Raw genomic sequence first — 18,147 nt, 5'->3', positions numbered from 1 at the left:
CTGCAGCAAGCAAGCCTCGTGCTCGCTTCAGTGCCTGGCTGCTGGCCGCCATCTTGGCTGACAGTTAATTTGCATATACTCACTGATTAGCCAATGAAAAGGGTAGCGGTCGTACGCTAATTACCATGTTTCTCTTTTATTAGTGTAGATAGTCATCTTTTATTAGTTGTCTATCCCACTCTACAGTTAAGCTCCTGAAGGGCAGGGTTTTGTTTTGTTTCGCCCTGCTTATTAACGTATTTCAAAGGCTAAAATAATTTTGGCTCATAGTAGGTAGTCAGTAAGTATTTACTGAACTAATGAAAGAACGAATTTGCTGTTTCTCAAAGAGCATAAAGTAGAGCCTGACTGGGCTTGCATGATTGTCATAACCTATGTGGAACATTATTCTATGGAAAGTTCTGGTAGTGACAGTGGTATTCAAGTCAACAAATGTTTATTGAATCCCTGCTATACTCCCAATTCCCCAGAATTTAGCACCCGTTCTCCATTCAACATACCAGTACGTTAAAAAACATGCTTTTTGGTGTTACTTGAGGGTAGGTCCTATGTGGTTCGCCTACATAGCATCTGTTACAGTGATATGTACATAACAGACAATAAATATTTGTTGAAAGAGCAAATAAATGAACTGGATTAAGGTTGTAGGTTACCTTGGAATCAAGTTATTTTTCATATGAACATTTGTTTTGTGAAATTATGGTCTACATGAGTAGTATTTTGCAAACTGAGGTCTGTTTCTCTGAAGGATTTCTAAGTTTTCTTTAAGAATTTTTGGGTTTTCATTTCAGTGTTTACCTGAAAAATAAGCTTACACATATTGGGTTATCTGGTTCACAAAATACCGACAGAAGTTTTGGTCTGTTTGCTTTCTGTCTCCTTTTAGCGTATTAGCACCACATAGTGTAGTACTTTGTCATAGGTTAATAAGAAAAGATCAGAGGCAGTCTAAAAAAGTAAATGATTTATTCACCCGAAATGAAGCCCACATGACATAAAACCACTGTGTTGGTAGATTTTACGTAGTTTAAAAGGAGAAAAGAGAAGAAAGAAGTGAGTCATGACATAGTAAAATAAGCTTGCTTGAAGTAGCAGTCAGTACCATATTCCTGTTCTGAGAGGTGATTTAGTTTGACAAAACATATAATCACTGGTGTTTATAAATCAATACTTTTAGATTAAATTTTGTTGACTTTATAGTTTTATTTGCATTTATTTTATAATTTTGTGGGGGGTTTTTGTAGCTATGAGAACTATGATATAAAAAAATTGAAGCCTACCTTTATGTTTGTGCATATTTAATAACTAGAGGTCCCGTGCACGGATTCGTGCACTGGTGGAGTCCTTCGGCCTGGCCTGTACCCTCTCGCAATCCAGGACCCTTCGGGGGATGTTGGGGAACCAGTTTTGGCCCGATCCCCACAGGTCAGGCCACGGGACCCCACCAGTGCACAAATCCATGCACCGGGCCTCCAATATGCATATAAGATCTTTGGTTAATCTCTTCCTGCCTTCCCCCTTACCCTCTACCCTCTGAGATTCATCAGTCTGTTCCTTGTTTCCATGCTTGTGATTTCTGCTCCTGTGTTGAGTGGCTGCCCGCTGGTGGTCAATGCACATCATAGCTACCAGCTGGTCACTTAGGCTTTTATATATGTAGATATCATAATGAAAATAGTTTAATATGGGGTTGTAGGGCCTTAAAGATGTTTTATGTTTTTCACTTTTAGTGGGTTTTAGTGGGGTGTTTATATTTTACTCATGTGTGAAAAACATCAGCAAATGTCAAGCTTTAGGGCCCAGGACACAGAATATTGATTTCATTAAAGTCCAGGTGCGACAGTTTAGTGCAGGACAGATATTTCTGCTGCTCCTACTGATAGTGGTGCTGGTGGTGGTGAAAAATAAACGAGAGATACCTTAGGAAATTGTACAGAGGTTGGTTGGAGAAAATGGAGGAATTTTAGATACAGTTGTAGCTTTCTTTGCAGTTGTGCTTTTGGCCCTAAATTTGTGAATTCTCTTTTTTAGTGACTTATCTCAAATGGCTAAGTAAAAGCAGTGTTTTTGTTTCTAGATTTTCAAGAAAAATGCTAATCAGCATATATGTAGGTAATACAAAACTCTGCTTGGTTGGAATACTTTGAGACCTAAAGAGCTGTTTAAAGTCATTGCTATAGAAAATCAGAGGAAAGAGATGCTTATTTTCTGATATGGTCCTCCCTTCCTGATTAACCCCCCCTTCATTTTCTCCATTCTGACTCTGCAATGGGAAATAGGAGTAGAAAGAAATAAGATGAGAACTTTGTATTAATTTACTTTATAGAAGGGATACTAAAAGCAGGTGTTATTTCAGAGTCAACTTTGCTATCATGTCCAGAGAAATACTGTCTGGGGTTTAGTCAATCAATAAATATTTATTAGCACCTACTATGTGCCAGGCATTATATGGGGAGCTGAAGACAGTGAACAATAGATAATTATTATTATTCTGTTCTATTGTACCTTTATCTTCACTTGTTGAATATGAGTGAGAGATTTCAAAATTTATAGTACATTACTTATGCTAATTTGTCTGATTTCCAGGACAGAATACAGTGTTAGAACTTGTAAAGGCTCAGCTTAACTTGTTCTTTTTATCTTTCTCTATTTTTAAGGGGTGTCATGAAAGTGGACATAAATCTTCAGAAAGTAGACATTGACCAATGTTCGAGTGATGGCTGGTTTTCAGGAACTCATAAATGTCATCTCAACAATTCAGAGGTAAGAACATGGAAATAGAGTCCCCTGAAATCTGAAGCCCAGAAATGTATTACTTATGATCTATTGTATTTTTGTGGGTAAGTGAACATGAGACGTTTTACTGGGAAAATACCTCCTATGCAGGTCTAAATGTTGCCAAGTGAACTGAAAAAGGAGTAGGAAATTAAATTTGTGCAGAGTAACTGTTCATTTGGAGACTAAGAGAAGGCTGAAACTGAAATTATATCTGAAGTTTGGCATTAGTCAAAGGCTGATCCTATTTTTCAAAAGGGGCTGGAAATTAAAATAGCAATGAAGTGAAAAACCAGTCCTGGAAGGGCCAACCAGATTATGCATATTTTAATGGAAGATGATGCTTGGTGAAACCTTGATGCTATTCACTCGGACACACTGCCATCTGCCAGAAAAAAAAGATAGATAGAGAGAGAGAGAGAGAGAGAGAGAGAGAGAGAGAGAGAGAGAGAGAGAGAATGGCAGGGAAATATTAAAAACAAGGAGAAAACTAACAGTGACCTGTAAAGGAAATGTATATGTTGGCGTATATATTCCCAATTTTCAGTTTTTTATCCGTTCCTTATTTCATGGGACTGTGGATGGTTAGGGACAGGCATAGAGATTATAAATCTGGAAATATGACTATCACTTGTCTTTTGTAGTTTCAGACAGGAAGTGTGATGACATCCTGATTTCCTTTTCAGTAATCTACTTCTGAGATCCAAAATGTTAAGAACAAATGTACAATAAAGTTCTTGATATTAAATACTTGGGCTATCCCAACTTTCAGTCCATGAATGTGTGAGGAAAGTCAGCTTGATTTATTTAAAATAGAGGGAATATTCCCATAAAGGTAGTGATCTACATCTTTAATCCATTTTTTTGCCCTTTGTGAAAGATGGTTATACATAGTACAATTTTAAGGTAAGAAATTAGTAATCACAGGGAAAATTAAGAATAAGCACTTATTTGTGCCATTACTAAATAGAAAAGTGCACAGACATGTGCATAGCTCTACATGCCTGTATATGTGCCCATTGCATATTTCCCTTGTGCATCCCCCACATATTTGGCCATACCCAACCCACACACTTTCACTCCCCAAATAATCATCTGCAGTTCCCCACTTTCCCCTTACACTCCACACACTCTTCCAGGTGCCCCATATTCCCTATCACAATATCCCTCAACTTTGCCACCCTCTAAACCCTCTAATTCCCCCATAATTCTCCACATCCTTCTAAATCCATCACACATTTCCACCATATATCCGTAATCCCCAATTCCTCAATATCCACGCACATCGCTACATATCCCAACACCGTAGCCCACATCTCCATATACCTCCACATGGCCCTCACTTCCTTCATTCCCTTGCTGGGACCCAATCATGCAAGGAACTGTTTCTGTCTTGTCAATTCATTTAAGATCCTCTTTCATTTCCTTTATTTATTCTTATAGTTTGGAACATTTCTGAGTATCCACTTCCCTGTGGATGATTCTGACATTTCTAAAGATATGAATTTCAGTCATCGACCTGGTGAATATTTTAGCCTGATTATTATCTCCATGCCAATGGTATATAGCCACTTAGCTTTGTCTTTTAGCCGGAGTGGGTTTTTCTGCATGGTGTCATCTGTAGGTGCTCATTTCTGTACAGACTTGTTTCAGTGGTGCTCCTGGGTGGTGCAATAAGCATTCTCTTTAGGAACAAAGAGATGTTTATTTTTCAGTGTTTTACAGTTGCTTCTTGCTTCTAACAATCTTAGTGTAGTTTTTGTTTATTTATAGCACACCTATTTACCTATTTATTTGACTAGATGATCATAGTGGAAGAACCTCTTTCTCCTTTTAGAGGATTGATTTATTTTTGTTGCATCAGAATTATAAACTTTCTGGGTATTGTTTCTTTTTAAAGCTTTCAAATAAACTAAGTTATTTCTAGATAAAATATTATCCTCTATTCTGGTTAACAAAAATTAGGTTTAAATGTTTGATTTTGGGAATTATATATGAGAACATTATATTTTTTTCGATTCCTATAGGAAAAACTGGAAAAACATATCCTAAAAGACAACCCACAGTTCAATAACCCTTCGTGAAATGTGTTATAGAAAGAGGTTCAGTGCTATAAAAGTAACATCATCAAACACTGAAATGTCTATAAGACAAGTACTCTGGATCCCTCTACCTCCTTTCCTTGCTCAGGTACTGGAGCTGGGAGTAGGAGATCTTGGTGTGCCAGGCTGAGCCCATGAGGCCCTTGGGGCTGGTCTGACTTAGCCAAGCCTGCCATGGAACTCTTCATATTTTTTTGTTGGGCTTCTCTAAGGTCCTGCTGGTGGTTCTGGTCACTCAGGGCACCTGTGACAGTTTCATACCACATCTTTAGTCTCTAGGCCGTGGTCGGCAAACTGCGGCTTGCGAGCCACATGCAGCTCTTTGGCCCCTTGAGTGTGGCTCTTCCACAAAATACCACAAAACACCACGTCGGGCGCGCACATACAGTGCAATTGAAACTTTGTGGCCCATGCGCAGAAGTCGGTATTTTGTGGAAGAGCCACACTCAAGGGGCCAAAGAGCCGCATGTGGCTCGCGAGCCACAGTTTGCTGAGCCGCAGTTTTCCAACCACTGGTCTAGTGACTAGCAATAGTCTTTCAATTCCTTCCCTGTACTGAGGTTAACTGGCGACTAAGAACTGGTTTCTCTTGAAGTTTCTACTGTGTGGAAAAACAGAAAGAAAAGTCTCTTGTTCAGGGCATTTTTTTTAAAATCTGCATTGGCTCTCCTTTGTTCCTTGTCACAAATCTTCTGTTATGGACTCCAAGAATCACTGTGTAAATTGGCTTATTTTGGAAATAGTTAACATGAGTCTTATCTGTAGGGTGTGAATATCCATATTATTAGAAAAAGAGACGCTCATAATGTTTATTGTGAGTTCTTTCTTGCCAATGTTTAACACCCTTTCTTGTAAATACTAGAAGTTGTTAAAAATTTCAAATTTATAACTGAGTCAAACTTTTCACTTAAAACTTTTTTTCCAGTGTGTTGACTTTTCAGCTTCCAAGTTATCTTAAACCAGAATTGTGAGTCTGATGTTGGGAACAAGTGATATGTAGACCATTTTAGAAAGGTATGGAGTGGTTTGTGAGGAAAATAATTACTCAGTGTGTATGGGTTGTTACAGGGTCTATGAGGCCACTACCGGTAAGTGTTTTTTGAAGGGCAGAGTAAAACAAGATCTGAATAAGCACCCTGAACTGGATTGCAGGATTATTCTGTTTTTGCAACTGATTCAGATCATTCTAGCATGGACTTGATCATATTGTTAGCCTCCATTGAAATAATTCTTTACCCATTCTCATATCATTGTTTGCTTTGAATATACAAAATCTTCTCTTACATAATAGTTTATTTAAAACATTAAAAATGTTACTTAATTATGTTTTAATGGTATTCTTTTGCTTTGTTTCCATTATAAGAAAAAACTTTTAATCATTGTTTGAGCAGGAAATATTAGGAGAGTGTCTTTGAAACTTTTTTTATTATATTCTATTAGTAAAAATGCATTATGCATCCACCCATAGTGTGTGTGTGTGTGTGTGTGTGTGTGTGTGTATTAACCTACAAATTATGCATGCATCTTTTGTTATATGTTCTACATATTAAAAATCAGAAAACTTAATCAGGTTGAAGATAAAGATGAAATAATATTTAATGTAGATATTTTATAAAAATAAATGCATCTGGGGGCAGGGATGGGGGGTCAATGGGGGAAGCAGAGGGTGACATAATTCTTTCAACAATAAAGATAAATTTAAAAAAAATGCATCTTTAATGTGGGCAATGTAATTGATCACAGTGTTTGAAAAAAATATTATTGAGAGTGCTTTGATTGATTATGCTTTAACATTTAAAAAATCTTAGTTTAATACTTAGTAATGCAGTGATTCAGAGGTCTCTAAGTTCAGTTTATTTTTATACTTAGTTTTCATGTCTATCATAGTTAAATATATACCTCACAAGGATGTGTCATTTCAAATTGAAGAAATAAATTGTTGACTGTATTTGCTACATCACAGTGCTCATTTTTCAGTTCCATCTACCAATTCTGCAAAGGTTTTTGCAGAATTACAGCTGGCAATTTTTCATTCTCCCTGATGTCAATTAATTGGTCCCTGCAAACTAATGGGCATTTTAATATTTTAAAGGAAGAGGTTAAAAATTCACTCAAACTTTCACAAGAAATATTTTCAAACAGATTAGGACATTTTATTTCCAAGTTTAAACTATATGGCTATGTGAGTATTTATAGTTTTTGGCAACAAAAAACGCATAGCACTGAAAACCATTTCCAGATATCCATTTTCAAAATGTTCACTTCAAAAGGCTTACTCATGGATTACTTAAATGTCATTTTTACTTTGAAGGAACAGCTTAGATTTTTAAAAAGATACCTGCTGCATAGACACTGCTAACAACCACTAGTCAGCATAGAGCAGGTCAGCAAATTGGAAACATTTATCTCTCTTCTAAAGAACAATGCATAACTAATCTTTGAATTCAGAAACAAGTAGTTCACTTTGAGATAATCAGGAAATCTTTATGTAGGAAAAGATTTTTCAGGTCACACATCTCATTATGAAGAAGTATAAATATTTTACTATTTACAATGATTTACTCTATAAATTCACTCAGGTGGTCAAATGGAAATGGTAATAAATTGCAATTTGAAAGCAAATTACAGAACCAAGTAACCACTGCCAGAATTTCTGTCTTGAAACTCCCAGTTTTCCTTTAGGATTTCTCAAGTGCCTTATCAACAGTGTAGTCATATGAGATGTGGACTGAGTGGGGACATTATTGTCAATCCAAGTCTTAAATATTAGTAAAGCTTAATTTATTTCTTATTTATTTACAAAAAATTCAATGTAAGTAGAAGTTCCAGTATTTTCTTCTCACTGCCTATTAACCTCTTGTGTTCTCTGCTTTGGTAGGTGGGTCATCAGCTCAGCCAATAGCTTTATATAGCTCCAAGACAGTTTTCCAGTATCTTTTTTTTTCTATTGAGTATATTAGGTATGAATCTACTTATAACTCCTTAGTACTCCATTAGAGATAAGTTAATGAATCTCTGAAGACATACTTTTAAAAAGTTAAAAATGTAAGACAGGATATAATTTAGAACACAAGAAAAAATTTAATGCAAAAATCTAAAGAAGACAGAAGTTAATTGTTCTCTTTTGAAAGCCCTCTTATATACAGAATATAGCTCACTCTTTGGCTATAGCAGGGTTTAGAGTATTCTTCTAGAGTGATTAAGTGAAATTACTTAGAAATAGCTGTATATTACTTTTCATCTGAAGGCTGCATTCTCACCATTTCTTTCCTTTTCTCTAGAGTAGAACTGTTCTGTCCAATATGATAGCTACTAGCCAAATATGTCTATTGAATTGTACATCTAAGGCTCTACATAGGGAGTGATCGCATGGATTGGTATTAACTTGCAGTGAAGGTTGTCGTAGTTTATTACAGAGTTTTATTTAGGCCCTGTGTTGATTGAAATGCTCATCAATTCTTTGAATAATGACATAGGAGACAAGTAATTAGTAATAACTAATTCACTGAAAGTTAAAAATCAGAGACTAAAAATATATTGCTGAGTTGGAGAAATGGACATCTATCAAGATGAAATGTAATAGGAATAATGGTAAGATCCTGAATGCGAATAAAAACACACACAACCCTATCATTTTAAGCATAGGAAGAACGATGTGGTTTAGTTGTAGCACTTGTGAACAATATTTGTGAGAATAGTTGAGTCAACAGTGCAACGTGGCTGTAAAGCAATAGCAAAAGCCAGCTTAATCTTAGGCTGTTCTCTACATCTTCAGAGATTCGCGTCACTATTCTAAGCTGAGCGGAAAATACCAGAAATAGTGTGACAAGGAAAATATAAGTTGAATATAGAATATGTTCCATATATTTAATATTCTATATTTAATATAGAATATATGTAAATATTGAATATATTGTATTGAAATTGAACCCCATTTAGAAGAGAAAAAATAGTATTACTAAGAACTTTAAAACCTTGTTTTTTAATGAATGAAAGAAAAGGAGTTGGTTGTCCAGGGAAGAGAAGACCCATGGAATGATTTGTCAACTGTCTTTAAATATGAAAATAGCTATTATATGGATATTTATACTTTTCCTGAAGGGATCCAAGGGTTAGGCTGTGATTTATTGGTAAACCAACAGGAACAACAGGAGGATCTGTTTAGCTTAATGTAAGTGGAACTTTTTAACAATCAGAATAGTTAAAATATTGAAAATGAATATTTTAAAATAGGAAATTGTAAGATTAAATGTCAGATTTGTTCAGTCACATATTACCAGGTGAAGGTGCTATAGGTTTTAGTATTTTCAATAGTGAAAGGTACCACTTGACAGAATTTTGCAGGGCCCATCAAAACTTTATGCAACATTGGCTATAATTGTCTCTGCAACCCTAAGGTGTACTGTAAGGGGTACCACTGAAAGGTGTTTCCATCCAAAAGCAATACTCGTGTTCTTGCACTGGCAATGCCTTGAATTCTAACTCTGCATGTGGGTATGTCTGCCAAACCTGATATTTTCTCTCCATGATAATGATAAAGCATTGATATTTATCATTGCCACCTTCATTCAAGCTAGCTTCTGGGATTTGATTTCCATTTACTCATTAAGCACTTTGGGGGTGGTGATGCAAGACTAATTAATTTTGATGGAAATGAGAGGAAAAAGCAAAAGGTTAGTTGACATTAGATTGCAAATCTGGGATAATCTAATTCAGAAAAAAGGCAATACAAGGGAGTGTCATTAATATTTTTCTTTAATCTAACTTGCTCCTTTTGCTTATGAGGAAATGATATACTTTGCAGTAGTAGATAAGCCAATATTTCAACTATGAGAAGGTCATGGTATCTGCTGAATGACATTCCTATGTATATATTCCATGTATACATGTAGATATGTCACTGGATTGTATCAGCAATCTTCTAGAACCTGTTGATCTAATGTTTGGCCCTATGAAGTATTTGAATTAGAATATAAATGGAGAGTACTGTCTGTCTGTTTAAGGCAAATAAATTTTATCTATCTATGTATTTATCATCTATCAATCATCTATCTATCATATGAAACTTTATCAACTTTGTGGACTACATTAAATGTTTAAAAATAAAAGCTCTTACAAGATCTTATTCATGAGTGGTGTAGGTGAAGGCACAAATACCCGTATAGGGTGTCCCAAAAATGGATACACACACTTTGAATAATTGTAAAGGCAGTGTTTACTAAAATACATTTTCAAAAATAAGCTATCAGCTACTAAAGTGTGTATACATTTTTTGGGATACGCTGTATATTTGATAAGATGTGCTAGAAATTAACTGTTCTTTAGCCCTAGTCTGAAGAGTTTATGAAATCCTCAAAAGCCAAGTGTCCCATTAATACAAATTGTTTTTCAACCTATATATATGAAAGTAATTGTTTAACAATATAAAGATATATTGATTTTTCTAGATCTAGAGTGGTTTTAAGTAATTTAAGGTCATAACACTAGCAAATGGTAGTTCAGGAATTTGAACTATCAGAAGGTAGTTTGGGTGATAAATGATTGTTTGGAAAGAAAATCACTGGTAGGGACCCATGCGATGATCTTGTTAGTCTTGTTGTGGTTCTACCTATGGGAGCTCAGTCAAGAGCCAAGCTGGAATCTTCCTTATATGGGAAATTAGGCGTAGACCAAACAAGAACTGACCTAGCTCTTGGATGGTTCAAACAAAATTTCAAGAGGACATGGTAAACTCACGTACAAATTTGGGTTAGGAATCAATTTCCATCTTCAGGTGTAGGTAGCAGCAGCCGAAGCTTCTAACTCGTGGTGGTCTGTTGGTTCAATGTATAGCAGTGACTTGGAATGGTAGGAATGTGCAGTTTGAAACCGGACCCAAGGGATAAGATCCATCTTAGATACAAGTTGATGAGGGCTGTATTCCTTGTCTGGACATCAGGTAAGAGGGCAGGTGTTAAGGAAAGGGACTGACTCCCAACAGGGAATTAGAATACAAATAAGAATGTAGGAATCAGAGAATTGAATATGGAGGATTGCAGCTCATTTGGTACAGGGATGTCAAGGGGATTCTCTCTGGTTATGATAATCTATAAATGCATTTTAGATTCTGATCATTGCTGAAGACAAAACACCTAAATGCTGCCAAACTTCTCTGTGGCGTAGGGTTAGAGTGGGGCTGAGCTTAAAGGTGGGAGATATACAGCATATGCAGCTGGGCTAGAGTGGCAGGAGGATTGGCTTACATGCACCAATAGTATCAGGCTTTCTTGATCTTTTCAATTCAGTGAAGAGAACATCTGATGAAATAAGAAGTTAGTGAACAGATTTGGAATATGTAGCTAAATTTATAATGGAGCCAATCAGGAAAAGAAAATCTCTACCTATTAAACCTTTGCTTTTGTCACATTAAGTAGCAGAAAAATTGCTACTTGTCCAATTCTAGATATGAGAAGCAATCAGAATATACAGTGAGTGCTTGAGGGTGACTTTTGGGGGGTTAAATATAGCTTTGCATCATTAGCTTATGTGGAAAAAAAATCCCATTATGACAGCAAATCAGATCTAATCTGGCACTCCCTCTGCTACAATTATATCAAATATAGTGGAAACTTGTCAAAGCTTTCAGTGAAAAACGAGGCTACTGATGCTCAGCAGCCCCCCTTTTAGTGCAGGGAAGAATCATGTTGCTTAGTTACAGTCCTTGGCTGATTTACGAAGATTTAACTGACTGTATTATGCAAGAGGTAAACTCCATTCCTTGATATCTTTTTTTTCCTTAAAGGAAGAGGCTTATTTACCACCTTCTTATTTTTTTGGTATCTTCATCCAGGACAAGTTTTGATTCATCATTGTTTTTCCCTTCCCAAGGCTTATATATAGATAGATAGATAGATAGAGAGAGAGAGAGAGAGAGAGAGAAAAGTGGTTAGTTGATGATACAAGCAGAACATAAAATATTGAAATAGCTTAAATACTTTGCCCTCAAAGTAATGTGCAAGTGTTCATTTCAAATTTTTTTTTTTGTCATTTTAAGTCATTGGGCTTTTCTTCTCTCTTTCAGCATATTTCTAGTTTGGGTTGCTATTGTCTTTATAATGCAAAGGAATGTGTAACATTTAATTATGGTTTTGTATTTCTTTTTTTAAAAAAATATATTTTATTGATTTTTTACAGAGAGGAAGGGAGAGAGATAGAGAGTTAGAAACATCGATGAGAGAGAAACATCGATCAGCTGCCTCCTGCACACTCCCCACCAGGGATGTGCCCGCAACCAAGGTACATGCCCTTGACCGGAATCGAACCTGGGACCTTTCAGTCCACGGGCCGATGCTCTATCCACTGAGGCAAACCGGTTTCGTCTATGGTTTTGTATTTCAAAATACAAACTCAGGTGTTGGTGTATGGAGAGGTGTAGGAAATAGTGAATGTAATTGGTGAAACAGGAATAAGCGTAGGGGCTGGAATTGGAACCAAAACAATGAAAACAGAAGGATTGAGAGGAAAACAAACAAATAAGGAAGAACTGTGAATGGAGAAAATTTAGGGCAATTATTGTACATTAGGTAGAAAAGTGTGTAAAGGGAGAAATGTTAGATGCGTCAGAACTAATTTCAATGGGATGAAAATACTAAAGGACTCAGAAATTTGGAGATTTTAAGAGGCTTTGGATCCATGCTCTGTCTCCAGAAAGGAGTATTTTATACTATTCTAAATATGTGGATATCTACTTTATTTTTATAGCTCCTCAAGAAAGAGAGCTGTTTCTCAGTAATGCTTTTTTATTATCTTACCATAATTATTGTAAAGAAGTAAACTATGACCTAATCTTGATTATGTAATTATTTCAGTAGATTTTACTATTGACTTGTCAGTACAATCTCTGTTTTATGCATGCAAAAGCAGTTTTTCCTGCTGCTGCTCACAATTCCATGATCACCTGGAGGAAATTCTATAGAGCCGACTCTATATTTACTTCCAGAAATAGAATAATGGAAAATTGGCTCTATAGTCTTGTCCCCATTAAAATTCTAGTTCTATTGAAGCCCAGAATTCATAGACTTAGAATCTGAACCACCCTGCTTATGGGCTTTGTTGTCATGCAGACCTGTATATCACCTTCATTTTCCACCTTTTAAAATACATTTGTCTATGTGTAGTCATTTTCAAAGTATAGTACTGGGTCCCTGGGGGTCCTCAAGACCCTGTCAAGAGAGTCTGTAAAGTTAAAACTATTTGCATAACAATTCAAAGACATTATTTACCTTTTGAACTCTCTATTCTCTTATGGGTATGCAAAGGCTACCTAAGATATGATAGATTCAATGCAGAAAGAAATATGAGAATCTAGTCTAATAAGCCAGACTTTGAGATTTATAGAAATGTAAAGCAATGATACTCCTTTTGCTATTATTTTTTGTTTTAAAAAATACAATTATTTTTTCATAAATATATTATCTATGTTAACATGTTATGAGCTTTTTGTTATTTTTAAACAATTAATGCATATTTTTTAATTTTCTCTTTTAATATTTAAAATGGCAAATCTCAATGGATATAGCTAATATGAATAAATAATCTTTGTGATTCTCAGTAATTTTCTAGTGTAAACAGGAAATTTACACTCAGAGGTCTGATCCAGTGTGCTCATCAGCTACTGTATGATTCTGACCTTGACTCCACCTCCTGGTTTTTATGCTTTTCTCTCTTTCTTACTTTGATGATTCTACTGATATACTTCTACACCTCACTTCTCCTCTCCATCTTCTCTCCTAATAATTTCAGCCTGAGACTCCATTGAATTGTTAGCCCAATGTCATCCAAATTGTTGGATGACACAAGGACAATAATAACATTATTTAAAATAGCAAAATAAATAAAATAAAATGTTATATATTAACTTTGATATGTATTTCTAACTATAGTGGATGCATGCAGGTAATAATCTTTATATATTATTTCCTTATTAGATAATGTGAGTAAAGAAATTCATTTTAAAACAAATTTGACCCAAACATCGAAGGATGGAATATACTATATTTTGCCTTTCAAACTGGAATTTTCAATATAAATTGAAAATAATTTGAATACTGCAGCCCAAAGTATGTATAAAGACCAATGTGTCTGTTTAGCTAGTGCTATTTATTATTAAGTGAAATATTCAGGTAATGCCTTCTTCTGAAGATTGGTCTGCTCTTTTACTCCTATCATTTGGTAAGCTGCTGAGCAGCTATTTCATGTTTCTTTTTAATGAATGGATTGGGAATTCAGTAAACATTTTTTTTTGGTGTGTATTCAATCTGTATCTCATCAATTTGTTTTCTTTCATTCTTACTACAACTGACTTAATTCTAGTCCTAATCATTTCTTGCCTGGACCTTTGCAGCACTCTCCTGTCTTCAGCTTTATTCCTTTCCAATTAATTTTCTTCACTGCTGCCAACCCGATCTTTTTTAAAAAAATTATATGATGATGATATCATCCTTAATTTTTTTATTGAGACAATATTACATAGAAGTTAAAAGTGTTGGCTTTGGACTCAAGCTGCCTGTGTTTCTTAACCTCAACATTTTTTAAGAAGGGAATGATTCTATGTTGTATGTAGAATGTTTTGCACAGTACTTTCTCCAGAAATATTAGCAATTTTTCATAGCACTTTTATACTTGAAATTATTCATAATTATTTATTTATATCTATCTTCTGTGCTTCACTGTAAGCTCCATGAGGGCAGAAACCACATCAGTTATGCTCTGTTATATCTCAGGAGCCATAACAATTTCCATAATAAAGGTGCTCCACAAATACTTATGGTTGACTGCTTAATATTATTCAGACTTTCCTTAACCTGTGGGATAAAGGCCACCTTATATGTATGGCTTTCTAAATCTAAATTTCTTCGAATTTTAGAATATCCAGCTACTTGCCTTCCATGATTTGACCATGGTGTTTCATGTCTCCATGTGTTATTTGCACGTGCTCTTTTTATTGCATAACATATAATTTCCCACTTTAACCACCTGACAGATTCCTGCTTCTTCTTTGAGTACTGGGTTTTGCTCCTCTGTAACCCCTTGGCAGCCTATTCCCCACTTCATGTAAAGCAGTTTCTCTTCTATGTACCGCTATAGTACATTGTACCTATTTTTATTTTAACATCTATACTGCTATATTAAAATTATTTGAGTACTGTTAATAACTGCATTTATCAGATGTCTGCCCTTTGACTGTCATATATGTCTATATACACATATGTATATAAATATATATAAAAGTATTTAATCCCCAAACAGTCCTAGAAAATACCTATTATTTTTTCAGTTTTACAGATGAGGAAACTAAGGCTTAGAGATTTTAAAAAATTAATATAATTTATATCTCAGTTAAGAATTTGGACTGATCAATTACTGATGCAAGACTACTCTAAGACAAGGGCTGTGACCCACATATATCTTATTGGTAAGGCTGCCATTGTAGTTTAAATTAATGTGTAATATCATATTCATGTGGTAGAGTATCTCTTATGGTCACTGATTTCATCACTATATCATACTCATAAGAAAGATTTAGATGAATTCTACCATAGTTTGCCAGGTACTCCATCTTCTTTCAGGAATGAAAAATTCCAGGTAGAGCCTAGTTCAGTGATGGCGAACCTTTTGAGCTCAGCGTGTCAGCATTTTGAAAAACCCTAACTTAACTCTGGTGCCGTGTCACATATAGAAATTTTTTGATATTTGCAACCATAGTAAAACAAAGACTTATATTTTTGATATTTATTTTATATATTTAAATGCCATTTAACAAAGAAAAATCAACCAAAAAAATGAGTTCGCATGTCACCTCTGACACTCATGTCATAGGTTCGCCATCACTGGCCTAGTTACTCATGATGCTCTTTCTAGTATCTGAAAACCTTGGATACTTAGATTGTAGGTCTAATGTTTAATTTGTTTTATATTATGCTTCTATTAAAATTTACTTCATTTATTTCATTTACTCATTGCAAGCAGATCTAATTAAAAATGAATACAGGTTTAATTAAAATTGATGGTTTTAATTCTCATTAGGGAACTTCTATTGCCATAAACACTATAATAAACTTCTATTATTTTTAGAATCAAATAAAATCTCTGTATATCCCATAATGACTTAGTTATGTGCTTTAGTTTCTATTGTTTTTCCCTTGTGATAAATGCATTTTATGAAACGGGTATAAAGAGTTCAGAGTAGGTGGCTCTACAAATTGACTAGTGATTATTCTCAATTCACCATTGTCATGTATTTTTGTCACTTCTCTAGATTTGAAAGAATGAATGAGCACATGATGCTTTTAAAAACGGTATCTTTTTCTTTGACACAATAATAGAAAGATTTGCAGATACTCTTCAGCTAATTTCATATAAATCCTCCTCCATAACCAAACCACCAAATTAAAAATTAGATTATTTCCTTGGCATCAAGTTTTGCAATATATATAAATGTATAATTGGAAAAACTCATCTTCATTAATATTTAGCCTTCCCTTTCAACTTCCCCTTTTATTCCTTCCTTCCTTTGTCCTTTCTTCCTTATTTCTTTGTCTCTCCTATTAGTCTGCTTCCTTTTCCTCTACTCTCTCTTTTTTTGAGGTGTCATATTTAACCACGGCTCTAACAAATGTTCATTGATCACATTAAAAAACATAGAGAATTATAATTCTTATAAAAAAAGTTATGGCAAACACTTAAGCAGAGAGAAGGAAGATGGTGGTGGATTAAGTAGAAGCTACAGTGACATTCTCCCAAGACCAAACTGGAGTTATAACAAAATGTAGAAGAATCATCCTGAATAACCAACTGAGGACTAGCTGTAGAGGACCCTTATAACCAAGGATGGAAAGAAGAGGCTACATTGACATGAGACTGGTAGGAAACCTGGAGGTGCAAGAGGGCTGGCTGGGCTCATACAGGCAGCAGTTTAAGTTCCAGAGGGATATCTCAGCTGCAGGGTGTTCCCCCTGAGAAGTCTGTGGTCTATACTCCAAGTTTGGCTCCCCAGCCCAGAGCACCAGAACTGAGAAAGGTACCTGGTTAATATCTAGCTGTGAAAAGCAGTGGGGTTCTGTCCACTAGAGAGAGACACCTGGAAATGCAGGCAGCCTCTTAAAGGGCCAATGCACAAAATTTTATGTGTAGCCACTCACCCTGGGCTCTGGCAGAGGCGGGCACAGTGGACTAGAGAATCCAAGATTTGTGGCTCTGGACATAGAGCTCAGAGGGCAGTCCTGGATTCCTGGGCTGAAGCATTCCCCCATACTGCAAAGGAAATCTTTCTCAGGCAGACCTTTACCATCCAGGCAGCTTTTACCCATGAGGGAAGCAATTTCCCCATCTACTAGAAAAACTCTTGCCCCACTGTGTGTTTATTCCATGCTGTGGTCTACTGGATGAGACTCATTAGCTGACTCAGAATAAAAATCATCCTGCAGCCAGAGGTGGATCTCTAGGAGCTTTGAGTCTTTGCCTGATCTGCTTCTGGACCTGGGGCTGGGAAAAGCAGACCATGGGTGCATATCATGGTCTTTTCCAAATGCACCCAGTCCCAGCAGAAGGAGCCATAAGCTGTAGATCATGGATAGCTCCAAACAAGGTACTCAGGGCCAGTCACAAATAGTGTCTGAATTTGTCCTGTATCAGAGATCCTCCAAAAAGACTGGGAGTCATAGATCTACATAATGCATAGAAACAACCTTAATTAGGCAGCCCAAATGGGAAGACAAAGAAATAAGCTACAAATGAAATAATAAGATAATTCTCCAGAAGAAGAGTGAATTGAAATGTAGATAAGCAGTTTATCAGATATAGAGTTCAGAATCTACACTAATAAAAGAGAAACATGGTAATTGGCGTACGACCGCTACCCTTCCCATTGGCTAATCAGGGAGATATGCAAGTTAACTGTCAGCCAAGATGGCGGCCAGCAGCCAGGAAGCTGATGCGAACAGGGAGGCTTGCTTCCTTCAGTGACAGAGGACTCCAACGTTCCCCGCCTGCCTTGCCGGCCTCTGAGCTACAGTTGGAAACATTGTAACATTTATAGAAGATAAACAAAACCCCAGAAACCCGCTTTCAGCCAGCCGGGATCTCAGAGCTGGAGTTGATACAGTGTATCGATGATAGAACCCAAACAAACCAGATACCTGCTTTCAGCAGCCAAGCCTCAGAGCTAAAGCTGGCCCAGAATGAAAAAAAAAAAGGAAAGAAAGAAAGGAGCGGTTGGGAGCTTCAGTCACCC

General features: G+C 35.9%; 1 protein-coding gene across 1 annotated transcript in view; it reads left to right on the top strand.

The window, feature by feature from the left end:
• Positions 1–18,147, top strand: part of GPR158 (G protein-coupled receptor 158) — a 393,556-nt gene that overhangs the window by 33,626 nt on the left and 341,783 nt on the right. Inside the window, exon 2 of the mRNA XM_005865859.2 lies at positions 2,658–2,763. Coding sequence (XP_005865921.2) covers positions 2,658–2,763 — 106 coding nt within the window. The remainder of the gene's footprint in view (positions 1–2,657; positions 2,764–18,147) is intronic.

This window comes from Myotis brandtii, unplaced genomic scaffold (genome assembly GCF_000412655.1).
Source record: "Myotis brandtii unplaced genomic scaffold, ASM41265v1 scaffold215, whole genome shotgun sequence".
Classification (NCBI taxonomy): domain Eukaryota; kingdom Metazoa; phylum Chordata; class Mammalia; order Chiroptera; family Vespertilionidae; genus Myotis; species Myotis brandtii.
This window is presented reverse-complemented; position numbering and strand designations above follow the sequence as displayed.